The sequence below is a fragment of the Callionymus lyra genome, chromosome 1 (genome assembly GCF_982586985.1).
Source record: "Callionymus lyra chromosome 1, fCalLyr1.hap1.1, whole genome shotgun sequence".
Classification (NCBI taxonomy): domain Eukaryota; kingdom Metazoa; phylum Chordata; class Actinopteri; order Syngnathiformes; family Callionymidae; genus Callionymus; species Callionymus lyra.
The window spans coordinates 44792363-44807507 of record NC_141818.1 but is presented as its reverse complement, the minus strand read 5'-3'; the positions used below and the strand labels follow the sequence as shown (position 1 = coordinate 44807507).

At 40.1% G+C, this 15145-nt stretch overlaps 1 protein-coding gene across 1 annotated transcript; it reads left to right on the top strand.

The window, feature by feature from the left end:
* Positions 1–3666: 3666 nt before the first annotated feature.
* Positions 3667–14782, top strand: LOC148089728 (galanin receptor type 1-like). Its single transcript, XM_087785181.1, has 3 exons — positions 3667–3775; positions 4707–5616; positions 13758–14782. The coding sequence occupies exons 2-3, from the start codon at positions 4838–4840 to the stop codon at positions 14689–14691; spliced, it is 1713 nt and encodes a 570-aa protein (XP_087641307.1). The 5' UTR covers positions 3667–3775; positions 4707–4837; the 3' UTR covers positions 14692–14782.
* Positions 14783–15145: the final 363 nt, after the last annotated feature.

Below are 15145 nucleotides of genomic sequence, written 5' to 3'. Positions count from 1 at the left end.
AGCGTGTTGTTTTCCTCCTGTGAGAGCATTTTTGTTCGTACATTTCGGATCAAGCCAAAGAAGCTTCGTAAGAAGCTCTTAGTGGACTTATCACCGTAGGTTTTGTTTTATTTGTGCAAAGTGTTAAGTTATTGTGTGCTTTTCTCATTTTGTTCTAAAATTCCTACACCCTTGAATGCATCACTGGTGTATAAAGATCAGTGCTGTGTGTAAATGAAAGACTTGAATGCAGACGTGTTAAAAATAGCTGAACGTGTAATTCATTAAAACATTTTTTTTTTTTATTGTTTTGTAAAAGTGAAGGATATTTATTTTCCTGATGTTCATCCCTGAGCGTTTAGACGCTAAGAAGGCTGTTAAGAGTGCGTCATCTCCATCTTACGTCGCATTCTTAGTGAAAGATCTCAAGCTGAGAGCGACTCTGGGAATCGCATCCTTCTTTCACAGGGTTCTTAAGAACGCTCCTAAGAAGATCATAGCATTTAAGAGCTTCTTAACCAATCTGAGAAACCTGGTCAATACACTTGTGTACAAACTTTATTTACATGCGTGCCTTAACATGAACATCTTGCCTGTGTGGTTAGTGACATGACTAGTTTGTGGCCTTGATAAAACAATAAATAATAGTTAAAAGATATGAGATCGATGTGGGAAAAAAAGGAGGGAATCTGATGCCGTATTTAAACATACATTGTTGTTGTTATTTCCCTCATAACTTGCAGCGGGGATGTGAGCAAACATACCTGCGTTTTGGAAACATTATTCTCATTCTTCATGTTGTTTAGGTTTTTTGCCCCATTAGGCTCGTTTTGTTGTTGTGGAAACATGTGTCTGGAAATAGGAATGTGTTCATACATCACCAGTTATGTGACTGAGATAGCCTAGATATTCTGGTCTAAGCAAGAGGCCACAATGCCAAAATAAATCATATCTTAAAGATTTTTTTCTGACTTAAAGTCCAAGAATGAAAGACAAGACTTTTGAACTAAATACTTGGTTCATTAGGGAGTTTGAAAGTGACTTGGCAACCAATTTCCATCCGTAATCAAATGATCTTCAACAGTATTTATACTATTAAATGTGGAAAACCTAACTCTCCTGACTCGCTCACATGGTTCAAACGTTGAAGTCTTTCTCCGTCTGAAATCTGGGCGAACGAGAGGTTACGAGGGTCCATTATGACGGAATAATGGCTTCATTCCTCCTCCGGCAAGCTGTAATCACGACCCGCTTTGTTTATACCATGAGTCCCTTGGAGGCGGAAACTTCCCGGATCGATGACGCGCGGTGACAAACCTTAAAGCTTGACCAATCACAGCAGAGCGGGTGTGGTTAGAGATCAGAGATCTCAGACTCTTGTTTTGCCTTCGAATAGATCTGGGTTTGAATATCGAGGGGTTCATTCCTAAAACCTGTTGCCATTTTACTTTTAAATAAACCCAATAAAACCCCTTTTCTTAAAGTTGTTAAATTAAAGTAAGTCTACAATGAATATTTCAGTCCTCCCGTAGAAACTATTATCGTCCTTTATGTGCGACCAAGTGTATTTTTTTACCACCTGTGACACATACTACACATGTTTTGAGACTAGAATCCAGTTTATTTTTCTTCAACTGTAAAGAAACACTTTCTTAGCAGGTCGATAACAATGTAGCTGCAAACATTCAAACAAATACCACCTTGTATCTTTGAATCTTTTTCCTTAAGATTGTAATGCAACATGAGCGAGGATGTGTGTTTCCTTTCTGATGCCAAGGGGTTCAAAAAGAAAGTGGTACAATTCCCTCTAGAAGCTCGGACTCCACAGATCTCCCCGAGAACACCTGAGCATTTATTTTCTTGCGCCACAGGAAGCCACATCCCTACTGAGATCTTTCTGTCTTTCAAAGGCAAAGCGCAGACATAAAGAGCAGAGAAGTCGTCTCTGTGTTTTTGAAGGTTACTGAGTCCACACGTCCACGGGAAGAGACGTCATCCACACACTGTAAATACTACCAAGGGTTTTGTGTCTCTTCTCTGTTATCAAGATCAGGTAATCTCGCTCGCAGCATCCAGACGTGATGTGAGTCATGAGACAGTCTGAGAGGTAGACAGCAGGGGGCTCAGCACACAGACGTGCTGATGCTGAAACCAACAACCTGAAAAACGTTAGCAAGATCATCCTCTGATGCCTTGTCTTGATGCTGAGTCAACAGCAAAATTGTTTTTACGGATTTAAAAAAAGGTTCTGAAAACTAACCAAAAAAAACAAACATTTAACAGTTAATTTTCATTATTTTTTATTAGTTTACTGTTTAAATACTAAATAGAACATGTGAATGTAGTTTTGTTTTTTTAATACAATTTTTTTTAAATAGTACAATTAAACTTTTATAATTATTAATATATATATTATATATATCTTTTTTATCTTTAGACTTAGATTGTATCATCTTGTTCTTTCTATTTATTTCTTTTTGTTATTGTTCTTATTTTAATCTTTATGAATAAAATTGCTGTATTGCTGTGTCTAATTGGATTTTCATTTATTATTAATAATAAATAAAGGTATATATATATATATATGTATATGTATGTATATTAATATGTTTATTAATATTAATATTAATAAATTAATATTATTTAATATATCAAATATGTTCCTCTCCTAAATTCTAGCATATATATATATTATTCTTTTAAATATATTCTATATAGCCATCATTCTTGCTGAGGTTGGGTCACAGGGGCAGCAGTCAGGGCAAAGCAGTCCAGACTTTCCTTTCTCAGACTCTCCGACCCATCTTGGCTCTGCCCTGAGGACTCCCCCCACTCGGATATGTCAGGAACACCTCCCAAGGGAGGCGTTTAGAAAAGGTCATCCTGAAGAAGTTCCCGAGCCGGCTTAACTTTTTCTCTCCATTTGAATGGATATTGAGAATGATATTTATAAAAGCTGTTACTCTCTTATTCTTCTTGATACCTTCATCGACAACATCCTTGATGTATATCAAGTATGTGTGTAAATATATTTTTGCTCCCGGGGCTATTATTTTAAACCTACAGAATAGTTCTGATGAAGGATCTCAGTTTGATCATTTAATTTTATTTAAATACCACATTTTTTTTTGTTTTTAGGGGGAATTCAAATGGTTATATTAGTCCAAATGAATAATATTGGGTAATTTTACACAGTAAAACACAAATATAAATCATATTATAAGCGGTTGAAAGTTAAAAAAAAGAATTCGGCCACTTTAGTTACACAAATAAATATATTTATTTAGTTTATATATGACCCGTTTTATGCGAAGTGCAAATAGTTATTTAAGGTAATAAAATAAGCAAATAATTAAATAAATCCTCTACTGACCGTGAGCTACTAAAAAGAAAAGAATTTCCTCCAAAAATGTAGCAGATATTGATATAATTTTATTATCCAGGGTTACATGTTGTATTTGCATGAATAGACAAACAACAGAAACACATTGTATACATGTATAATCTAAAACTAAATGAGACAGAATGAGATTCTAGTGTTTATTCCCAGTGAATGAAGTGATGGAGATGCTGGAGGTGAGCGAGAGGCGGCGCGTCTGCTGCTCCTCCTCCGTCTCATTGACTCCTGCGGAGGAAGCTGCGGTCATTCCTGGTGGACGCACCGCGGAGAAGGACGACCACAGGCCGCGGGGAGAAGGCTCGTCGTGTCGGGGACCGCGTGTCCGAACACCGCGTGGGGGATTTAAAGCAACGGGCTGGAGCAACTTTGACATTTTGTCCAACATAATAACTCACGGTCAGTAGAGGATTTATTTACTTGTTTGCTTATTTTATTACCTTAAATAACTATTTGCACCTAAAAGAGGTTATAGATAAACTAAATAAATGTATTTATTTGTGTAAATAAAGTGGCCGAATTCTTTTTCAACTTTCATCCGCTTATAATATGATTTATATTTGTGTTTTACTGTTTAAAATTACCCAATATTATTCCTTTGGACTCATAAAACCATTTGAATTCCCCCTAAAAACAAAAAAATGTGGCATTTAAACAAAAATAAATGATAAAACTGAGATCCTTCATCTGAACTATTTTACATGTTCAAAATAATAGCCCTGGGAGCAAAAATATGTTTTTGAAGTACTTGCTTTTCTCCGGGTCAACAAGTCAATTATCTAAATAACCAGGTCTGATTCAATAAAGCCTTTACTTAATCATCCCCCCTCCAGCCCCTCCTCAGTGAACTCATCCCTGCGCTATTTGCATTTATCAGCGTTTTTAACCATCTTTGCATCAGTTTTTCAGAAACACTTTTTTAATCACACAGATTGTTCAGATGTTCTGCTTTGTTCTCAGTGTTATCTTGACCTTTAAAGCATATATTTTATTGAGTATTGTTTTGATTGTTTAAGCGCTTTGTGACCCTGGTCTGGAAAAGCGCTCTATAAATACAAATGACTTACTTACTTACTTACAGTTCATCCTCAGTAACGCTTGACTCACCTGCGGAAGCGCTGAGGTCTACCGTAGTTAACATAATAGAAGCGAAATAACCTGGATTCACTGCTTTTTATCTGCTTTTAACATTTACCAGGTTGGCTTTTTCAAATATATCAAATATTGTCAGCCGTGGCAGGATCGTGAACAAATGATTTATGTCGCTTTCTCTTTTTTATCCAAGTCATGCGTTCGATTTTTTACATCTTGACACGTTTCTCTCTCCCAGACATGACGACACAGTCGACACAAACTACTGGAGATCTCCAGAGAGAAGATGGCTGGACATTTATGGACAACAATCAAGGATGAAGTCTTAATATTCGACTCGAGGACATAAGGTTTTCCGAAGGCGTCAACATGGATCCTTCCCGGCTTCTGGAGCCAAACCTGAGCTCAGGTGTTCCCACCCTCTCCACCCTGCTGCCCCAGCATTCCAACCAGACCTATCACCGTCCCCTCCATGGCAGTGCCGTCCCCCCGAATACAAGCTCTCTTACGCCGCCCGGTAAACTCTCCGCCATCGCTCTCAATCCTTCCCCTTCTTTTTTCCCCATGTCTACCTTCTCCACCAATGACCTTGCCAACTTGGAGAACATGCTACTGTGGTCCGTCCAGGAGCCCAACACCATCGTCCTGACCGTCATGTACTGCCTTTCCTTCATTCTGGGATTCATCGGGAATCTAATGTCGCTTCGCGTCCTCACCAACAGACACAGCCGACGGTTGGCCAGCGTCAACGCCACCAGGAACCTCCTGGTGAACCTGGCGGTGTGCGACCTGGCGGTGGTGTGCGTGTGCATGCCCATCACCATGGGCAGCCAGATCTACACGGCGTGGGTGTACGGGGACTTCCTGTGCCGGGCCGTGCCGTTCACGCAGGCGGTGTCGGTGTCGGCCAGCGTGCTGACCCTGACGGTGATCAGCGTCAACCGGTACTACAGCGTCAAGTCGCCGCTGGAGGCCCGCTCCATGTTCACGCGGCGGAGGATTTTGGCCACGGTCGTCACGGTGTGGATCGTGTCGTCGGCGATCTGCGCTCCCATCGCCGTGATGAACCGCCGCCGGGAAATCAGCATCGGAACCTTCGTCATTTTGGTGTGTCAGGAGGAGTGGCCGGAAGCTCGCCTGAAACAAGGGTATGTACAGTTAGCATCACGCTCAACCTTCGATGCTCTCCTTCCACTGGTTCGTCCATGTTATAATGCAGCACTGGAGTACTGTCGCGCTAATGCCTACAGAATTATAACAGACCTATGAATGAATTCTAAACCTCTTTTTCGTCAACTTTAGCATTTGCTAAACACATCTTGGATGATTCTATCGTTGGGACTGAAACAACCAAACTGCAAATAGCTCTTCTTCAGTGCTGTGTCTCAAATCGCATACTACTCTTAGTATACTAAAAGTTAGTATGCATCAGTTTAGTGTACGTACTAACTAGTACGCAAATTATCCACAGATAGTATGACTCAAATCAAACTCTGCTGCTACACACTAACCGATATCACATGACAGCTTCTTCTTCTACTTCTATTTAACGATGTTGCAACCAGCTGTAGGAACACTATCGCCACCTGCTGGCAGCACGTTTTGCAACTTTGGAAAAAGAAATAAAGAAAAAATATGAGAATCTAAATAATCGCGAGATATTTAAGCTGGTATCAGCACCGAAGACGTGTTTATCCTCCTACTGCTGCTGAAAATACACCTGTAAGTATATGAATATATATGAATATATATATGACGTAACTTCCGTTTAAAACGTCACTAAGATGGCGGCTGTTTAGTGTGGTTAGTGTCCATTGAACCATACTCAGTTTTGTGGGCGTGTTAGTACGCCAATTTAGTGTGCATGGAGCACTAAATTTCGCATTCTAAGAATTGAGACGCACTAACGCACTAAAAATACTAACTTTTAGTACGCTAGTATGCGATTTGAGACACAGCACTGGTGTTTACCTCTTAGATACCTTTACTAGCTATTGCATTGTGGGTAAACAAAAAAAAAGTCAAGACACATTGGTGAAGGAATACACTTGTGTACTTTTTATGTTGTTCTCAGGATGGTTGGTTCTATTTCAATACAGATTAATGTTTGTGCTGATATTGATTATTAGAAATGAGAAATGATTAGAAATGAAACAATTATACTTCGATGTGGTGTCGAATAAAAAATAATTTGATGTAAAGAAGGACAAACACAGAGATACTTGAGGATGTACTTCCTGTTACAGACCCACGACTTAAACTGATAAATATTTTGGTATATAATTGAACACAGTGTTACAGGAAAAACTCTACCTCCTCTAACAACAGCAACATTTTTTTATTTGTTGGTGTAGAATTATCTAGATTTAGTGATTTTGTCTTGGGAACTAAAACATTAAATCTGGGTCAAAAAATCCAGATGGAAACATTTTTTTATATATCTGTGTTTGTTTGATGTAAACATTTGACATGGATTGAAAATGATCTTTTAATTTTGTCCGAGAAAAAAAAAGATGGACTATTTTCTATTATAGAAACATTTATCAGTGTCCAAAAGTGTTTTGGTGTTTTTTTTATCTCTCTGTTATGACACACATTGGCAAAGTGTAGTTCAGACGTCGACACAAGGAATGGAGTTTTTGATTCGCAATGAGAAGTGTTTGGCAGCAGGTGGCAGTATTGTTACAGAACTACAAGGCTATCTTATTGTTGGAGTTTGAGCTGCTGAAGGGCCAAAATCATTTAAAGTCTTTAGGAATAACTGAGTGGGATTGTCTCTGTGTCGCTTCATCTCGCATCACACATTCAACTGTGATTCTGTTGTTCTTTATCTTATCTTTAACAGCCATATGTCACCAGATCAACATGAACCAACCGCCCAGATGGCCACATACGTTTGACACATGAACCACAGAGAATGAATCTTTTTGAGTTTTTAAAAATGGAAAGTTTCAGATGGCACTACCAGATTTTAATCAATCGCTCCTTCTGTATAACCTTGTGTATTTCCATTGAAATCTATTCATCCGTTATATCGAGAGAGGCAGAAAAACAACCATATGAGATATTATTTGTTGGTTAAGCATTTTTTAATTTCATCCTACGTATAATGATTCACTCGCCTGGACGTGTCTGCAATTATTTTCTGTCCTTGCCGGTGCTTTTCAGGATTATATAGAAACTTTTTTTCAGACATTCCTCCGTCTGAATACTCCCTTTCTTACATATCACTTGACTTCTAATTTATTTACATTAGAAAAAAAACAACCTTTAGATATCTCAGAATAAAGAAGAGTCGTTTTGAAGAGATGAAAACTCTTAAGAACTCTTTAAATGGATTCTTAACATTTAAATACAACAGGATTGGACAAAAGTATTATGTGTCGTCGAGCCTCAACTGATCCAATTGATCCATGTAAGTCAGTAGGTAATAGTTATTTGTAAAGCGCCTTTCTAGACCAGGGTCACAAAGCGATACACAGTTAAAAATACATACTCATTTAAAAACTCTAAAAGGTCAAGACTCTAAAAGGTCAAGACAAACACAGGAGTCCCAGAAAATCAGGAAAAAGCGCAAATAAAAAGGTCTTAAGGTGTTTAAGCCTTCACTGACAGGAAGTACTCTGGGTTAATATCACAATTCCAGTCTACTGTCTACACAGTACTACAGTAATTGCTTGCGATATTTACCCGTAGTACTTCCTGTCTGTGTGGGATGTTGGCCTAGCATCTAGCCTAGCAGCTAAGGCTAAAAACAATCTTAAAATACAGACTTGTTTAAGTTTTTTAGTACAATTCCTCTCATGTATGGGCTTCAATCCAAGAGGGACGTTACAGACGAGCAGTATGGAAGTATTTGGATGTTTTTAGGTGTATTTTTGGACGAAGACAACTGAGCTCCAGTCGCTACATTAAAATGAACAAACATTTTTGTCTTTAACTCTAAAAAAGCACAGATTACCCAAAATAATCTCAACCTTTAGTCGACATGAGGTTAAAGAACAGATAAAAAACTATACTCAAGGCAAAGTCTCATTGAAAAACCGTATCAAATATTGACGAACTCTAGCGTTTGCAATGTCACCTGAAGTCAATCATTCACTTCCATCTCGTCTTCTGTACTTACTGTAGCCTGGTCGGGGGTTCCTGGGCCTGAATTATGAATGTGCAATGAAGCTACTTAGTAAAAACTGTGTCGCCTACATGCTTGTCAGTCAAATGTAGGACGAATCCTGAATAGGACTTTAATCCAAAGAGTGTGTTCTGACACTGATACCAGGCAGGTGGTTTTAACCAGGCTGTAGATGTGTTGCTTAATGCCAACACAAGTATTTATGGCCGAGTGTAAATTTGACTTCAGGTTTATCAGCCAGCCTGAAGTCAACACTCGCATTTCTGGCCTTTTGTTTCACTTGAAAAAAAAAAGATAACGTCTCTTTTTCTCGGGTGGTGGCAATCTTTTTCTTTTTTTTTCAATGATGATCAAGATCTCCCACCTTTCCGTCCACCTTCGGCTGCGGTCCTGGTCTATAGGGGCAGGTGGTGACAAGTTAGTGCAGGTATGCTCGTGGGATTCTTATCCTACTCCTGTTGTAGAAGGTCAAACATGACGGGTCATCAAGTGTACTGGTCCGCAACCGATCCGGAATCATGCTCTGAATGGTCATTTCCACAAACACTCAAGTCATTTGTACAGAATCTCAACTAGACCTTGAATCTGAGTATGAAAGTCAAAAACACAGTGACAAAAAAGTATTTTGCGACCATGGTTATCCAGTTCAGAGTGGATTATTTGGGCAGCAATGGAAGAAATGCTAAAATAAATGTTTAATATCTGTACAAAGTGTAATTTAATCGCTCAGTTGAAGTTTTGTTTACTCATAAACAAAAGCTTTTAAAAAGATGTTAGTTTGTGGCGTGTGATGTCATCACATACCAAGTGCCCGGCCAGAAATACTAGGCCGGACCCAAATGGTACTTACACCAGTGAGTGTGTATAAATACTCTAAATGTACTTGATTTGGAGTGTGTGTAGCATCTCTTTTGTCTCTACAGGCCATTATATTGTAGCGAGCCAGAGCATCCTTGACAAAAAGTAAATCGATGTCTTATTCCAGCCAAGTGGCCAAGGTCAGATATTTATTTGGATTTGAAGTAGCAATACTGCGTGTTATGCCCTCAAAACAACACTCTCAGTAACAACGACCTGAAATTAACCCGATGCTTCACTGCCAAACCAACCAATCGCTAGCAGCGATAATTGTTTATAAACACCATTATATTCTCTGGGTAAGTGTCTTTTTGGTCATCCATGATCAGGGTTCGCGTAGAAGAGCCGACTTCTATCCCTCTTTGAAGACTCAGAATATGGTCGACCTCACCAACGTCTCTGCGGCAATTCTGCGTGAATTGATTTTCAGTGTTTCAAAACACGCGCAGCCAAGTCAGAGCCAGCGTGACTTGATCAAACTGACACATGTGAATGTCATTCCAATTCAAGAGCGCCGCCCTGGCGAGCATCCCACGGGGCAAACTCATGCCAATGGAGGACCTTTTTTAGCAGTATTTCGACAGCCCGTCATCAAGCAATAATCTTCAGAAAAAAATGGAAGAGGAAGAAAAATTCAATTCAATTTTATTTAAAGTGTCTTATCATAACAAAGTTATCTCAAGACACTATACAGGTGAAGTAAGATTATAGTTGATAGTAGTTGATTGTTAGATGCAGGTGAGCCAAAAGGTAAAAGACTTGTGTGTGAACAGAAGCAGAGAGTCGTGTTTGACTTGAATTCAAAAGCGAGAAAGGACTGAAACGCAGTGGCCCACAGTAGGAAGGGGAAACACTGCAGACCAATGAAAGGTTCAGGATTTGTCTTGTCAGTTCATCGCTCTGAGGCGCTTCATGCAATTGTGACTTTCAGCAGATAAGCGACTGCATTCGCAGTTATCCGCAGCCACATATGTTCACCTGGAACAAAGGGAATGGAAACATGGAAATAAATCATCTCTCCCTTTTACATGATCCACATCTTTTCTTTAGAATGAAATACAGTCTCAACGTAAAAAAAACAACAACTCTTCAGTCACAGAAAGTAATCTTTCAAATCAATGTTTACCTGATTTGACCGACGTCACATTCTGGATATAATAAAATAAGCCTTCGTTCATGTTCACAAAATCATTCATCAGGGGTTTTATGAAGCTTGTAACGGTCTTTCTTCTTGATACTTATTGCATTTGCTTTCAGCATCGCAGACTTCTCGGACCGGCCCTTCTTTTTTAACGTTGACAAAAGCTGTTTTTAGGGTTCAAGCCTTCATGTGATCTTTAATGAGAAGGCGCTCCATCTTTGGACAGCGTCGGCGGTTAAGGATAAAAACATCAGTATATGAATAGACGTACATTGCATTATATATCTAGAGGTTTACTTATAAATACTAAGTGTTAGCGAGGTTTAAAAAACACATTTGATAACCAATAACTGAAAGAGAGAGAGGAAGGAGAGTATATTGAGTTGACAATTACTAAAAGGAGGTAAAACTTATGGAAATAATCTGTATTTGATATGTATTAAATATGGTGTGAATTGAATTGACATTGGATATATTTGTATTTTCAGGGGGTCTCTCACACTAATTTGCGACGCCTTATAATACACAATATTTCTGGAAATATTTATTATTTATTATGTTAGAGATACTGTATGTAAAAAGCCCCAGACATGACACGGTAAAACAGGAATTAAAAGTGGCCACAAGATCATTTAAATCCTCTCGTTTATCAATGGAAGTTTAACCCCTTTACGTGATCCTTCTGCACTCGGTTCTGGACCTTAAATCCAGGGTTCGACCCCTGAATATTTATTGTAATTTCTACGTGTTTCATTTTGAAATCGTATTATGATGTGGCAGATTTATATATTTTGGTATTAGCCACAATTAAAAGCATTATTTTGAGCAATAACTAAACATTGAAGAACAAGCTAACTCTTTTATTTTTGTTTAGACATGATTTATATTCTCACATAATTCCCACTAGAGAGTTTATTCTGAAGACTGTACTACCCTAATATTTCTACCATTTGTAGATAGACTTAATATTTCATGGCCACACATTTTTACCTTGTCATGTCTGGGATTTTCGTAACATATGGTTTAAGTTTCATGCAGATTGGACGTATTTGGACTTTCATGGGGGTCTTCTGCCCCCCTTTTTTCCCCTTAACCTGATCATAAATAATTGAAAAATCGAGTCAATTCTAAATAATATTATATCAATATATGCTTTAAAACAAAGTCCCCGCAAACCTTACTTAACTTCACTAAATTAGCTTCTGGACCTTTTTCATCTTCAAGACGCAGCTCAGATCCGTGATTGGACGACCTTGGCATTCTGAAGTGGAAAAATACGTCTTAAGGATTTTGGATTTTTGTCAAAGCACTTAATTTTTTTTTCATCCTCATGATTACAGCCGTGCTTTTAATGTAGCTTCATACAATTAAACGGTGATGATTCTTTGCATGAGGAATCACATGTAGATGAAGGAGCGTCTTACTTTGATAAGCCACTTTGCTTATAAATGAGTGTTGCATTCTGGAGGTAGTTGCGTCACTGACTCAGACTCAGGCATATGTTAGCGACAGCTGCTCATTCACACCTCGGGGTCAAATTCACGATCAAGCACAGATACAAAAAAAACCCCGAGCTATTTTCGACGGAACCTCTTTATCAGACGTATGAGATGATAGTCACGTCATTCTTAGCAACGGCAAATGTTTGTGGACATCAGACGAACACAGGATTAACAGCCCGATGAAATAAATCCTTTATTGACGATCCTGCTCGCTAACAGGATCTGGCATGCACAGTTTAACTGACTGTAAGTCCTTGAAGCAAATCAAACACCATCTGGGAGAAGAGAACTAGGGATTTAATCTCATTTTTAATGTCATTACGGTAGCACCCAACGTTCTGAACAGAGACAAGAACAGCTTTTTTCTCAGCGTGAGAGCCTTTCAATGTTTTTCATCCGTGGAAGCAGCTCGGCAACATTTATTTACGTGTTGTACGTGAGTGTAACTCAAAACCATGCAACTCTAGTCACCAAGACTGCCAGGTCATACTACATCAGCTCTGCTGTATTTAAACTTTTATGCTCACTTTTATACCCATATTTGTGACATTTATACTCACCTGCGAGCTAATGCTCGTATAAAACATGGTAATCAGTGCTAGAATGTAATCAACTCCTAGATGCTTGCGTGACGAACAGATGGTAAACGGTTACACAAACGCACAACAAGCAGTACACGCTCATAAAGCAGGTTGTGAAAAGTCAAGGACAACGATAGAACAGTAAGAAAATAAAGCTGCTTGTCGGCGTGCGGACGGGAGAAAAACTTGCTGACCGGTGGAAACCAGGAATTATAAAAGGTTGCGCAACTTTCAATTATCATGTCGGTGGAAAAAGCCCAGTCAATCAAACACTGCTCAGAACTGGATTGAACTGAATCCCTAATCATTTCTTCCCCAGATCGAAGAAACCAGGAAGGGAAGTGGGTCTGAGTTCAGACTCCTGGTCTAAAAAGGTTTTTCCTAACTAAAACGATCAAAACACTTCCGTCCCGGGTCTTATACTTCGCTTCGTGGAGAAAGATGAACAATCCAGAACGAGTAACGGGTCGTTTATTCGCCGCTTCAAGTCAAACAAAATACAAGCTTTCATTTACGATCAACCAGACACACTTTGTCGCGGCGACTGTACAGGTCAATAGCCCCGGGAGAAAAAGTCCTGAGCTGTAGAAACATCGCTATATTGTCCGCGAGGTCATCTCTTTCCGGCCAAATGGTTCTTTCAAGTTCCCTGTGCCACCGATCCCCCATTGAGAGACATCCTAATTTGTTTTCTTGTAATCCAATCTTCCAAATGTTCTCGCACTGGGGTTTTCTTCTCTTCCGTCTTCTAGCCCTCCTTTCCCGGGTGTGACTTGCTTCGTTCTTTGATCTAGAATTTTAGGTTTGATTTGCAGATAAACAGATGTTTTTAAATTACCGGTGTCTTTTCTCTAATTCTGATCCAAGGTTGCCTCGAACCAGTGTGAATCAGTCTGAGTGGAATGTTGATTGTGAATGTGTAGTCAAATGTTTCCGCTCTTAGATCAAGCGAGTAATTTATACTTTATATTTTGATGATCTTTTAGCATTTATTTAAGTATGGCGTATATGTATAGTATATAATCATTTTAATCTAACATAACACTGCTGACACAATGTTTTGTCTCTGTGGCAGGTACAACGTACTGCTGTTCGTGATGCTTTACTGTATACCGGTGACCTTCAACCTCACCATCGGGTTCCTAACCGGCAGAAGACTTGGGGGAGGCAAGAAATCCCTGTTCGCCGACCTGGATCCACGAAGCCTAGCTCTGCACACGTTGCGTCTGAAGACGCGACAGAAGATAGCCAAAATGGTCGTCTGCCTGGTGCTTCTGTTCGCTGTCTCGTGGCTGCCGCTTTACCTGACCGACCTCTGGATCGACTGTGAGCTGCGGCCGCCATCTTGGCTCTTACAAGCGCGCCCATTTGCTCAGTGGCTCGGCCTGACCAACTCTAGCCTGAACCCAATTTGTTACTGTTTCATTGGGGACCTGTACCGCTCTGCCAAGGTCATTCGGTCACAGTACTACAAAAAAGTGGCAGGGCTTTTCGGAACTGGCTCGTTCTCTCGCTCAAGTGCCGTGGCATCGACCGCCACAGTGCTGACAAACATAAATGGGACCAAGACAGAGGGAAGGAATATTACTGCAGCCACTGCAGTGGCCTCTGCCTCCATGGTGACCATCCCTAGATTCCTACTGGCTAGAAGCCAACTGAAGGCTCAGCACACCCCAGAGAGCCCACTGGGATCCAACCACAGCATCTCTGACTGGTGCCAGTCCAGTCCCATCGATTGGGAAGGCTCTCTGTTCCCCTTCCAGTCCCCCAAAAACAAACCAGACTTTGAGCCTGGCAGAAGACATTCTGTCGAGGAGGACATCCGATCGCTACCTTTACAGATGGCACCCATGAAAGTAGACATGCTTCCTTTGAGGAGACATTCAGATGACAGGCTTTATACTCAGTCCACTGGTTTTAAAGACCCAGATGACACAGACTGTCACCAGCTCTCTGGGGATCACACGTTTGCAGGGGAGGAGGAATTCACAGATTTGACAAGTCTGTGAAATCACAAGGAAGCAGCGAGAACACACACTGGCAGGATAAAGAAACACTAGGGCTAATGATTGTCTTGAAACTCCAGATGTGATCTTTTTAAGGGAGGCCGTGAGAAGAAGTGACGCCACCATGAGTGTCGTCGTTGCTGCCGGCGGGCAAATTGGCTCCAGCTGCAGCATCGATTCTTGCTACTTGTTGTATTTGAAACGTGCTTCACATAATGACCTCGCAGAGGTGTGTCTTGTTGCCTTCTGTCGCTTTGGTGATTATATTTCTGAAAGCTTCTCTGCACTCGAGCTGTTCAACAGATGACTTTCAGGTAACGACGGAGGAATGAAGCTGCATCATGTGACTACTGAACGACAAATGTCCGACATGTGACTCAGGGGGCAGTCGGAGTAGGACGGGGGATTAAATATTTCAGGTGATTCTAAGAGACAATCCAATAAAAAGGAATTCTGT

Bases quoted from the DNA above. Each gene is read 5' to 3' on its own strand.
- LOC148089728 (XM_087785181.1), top strand. From the start codon at position 4,838: ATGGATCCTTCCCGGCTTCTGGAGCCAAACCTGAGCTCAGGTGTTCCC. The intron at 5,617-13,757 runs GTATGTACAGTT...TCTCTGTGGCAG, and splicing joins GAAGCTCGCCTGAAACAAGG to GTACAACGTACTGCTGTTCG.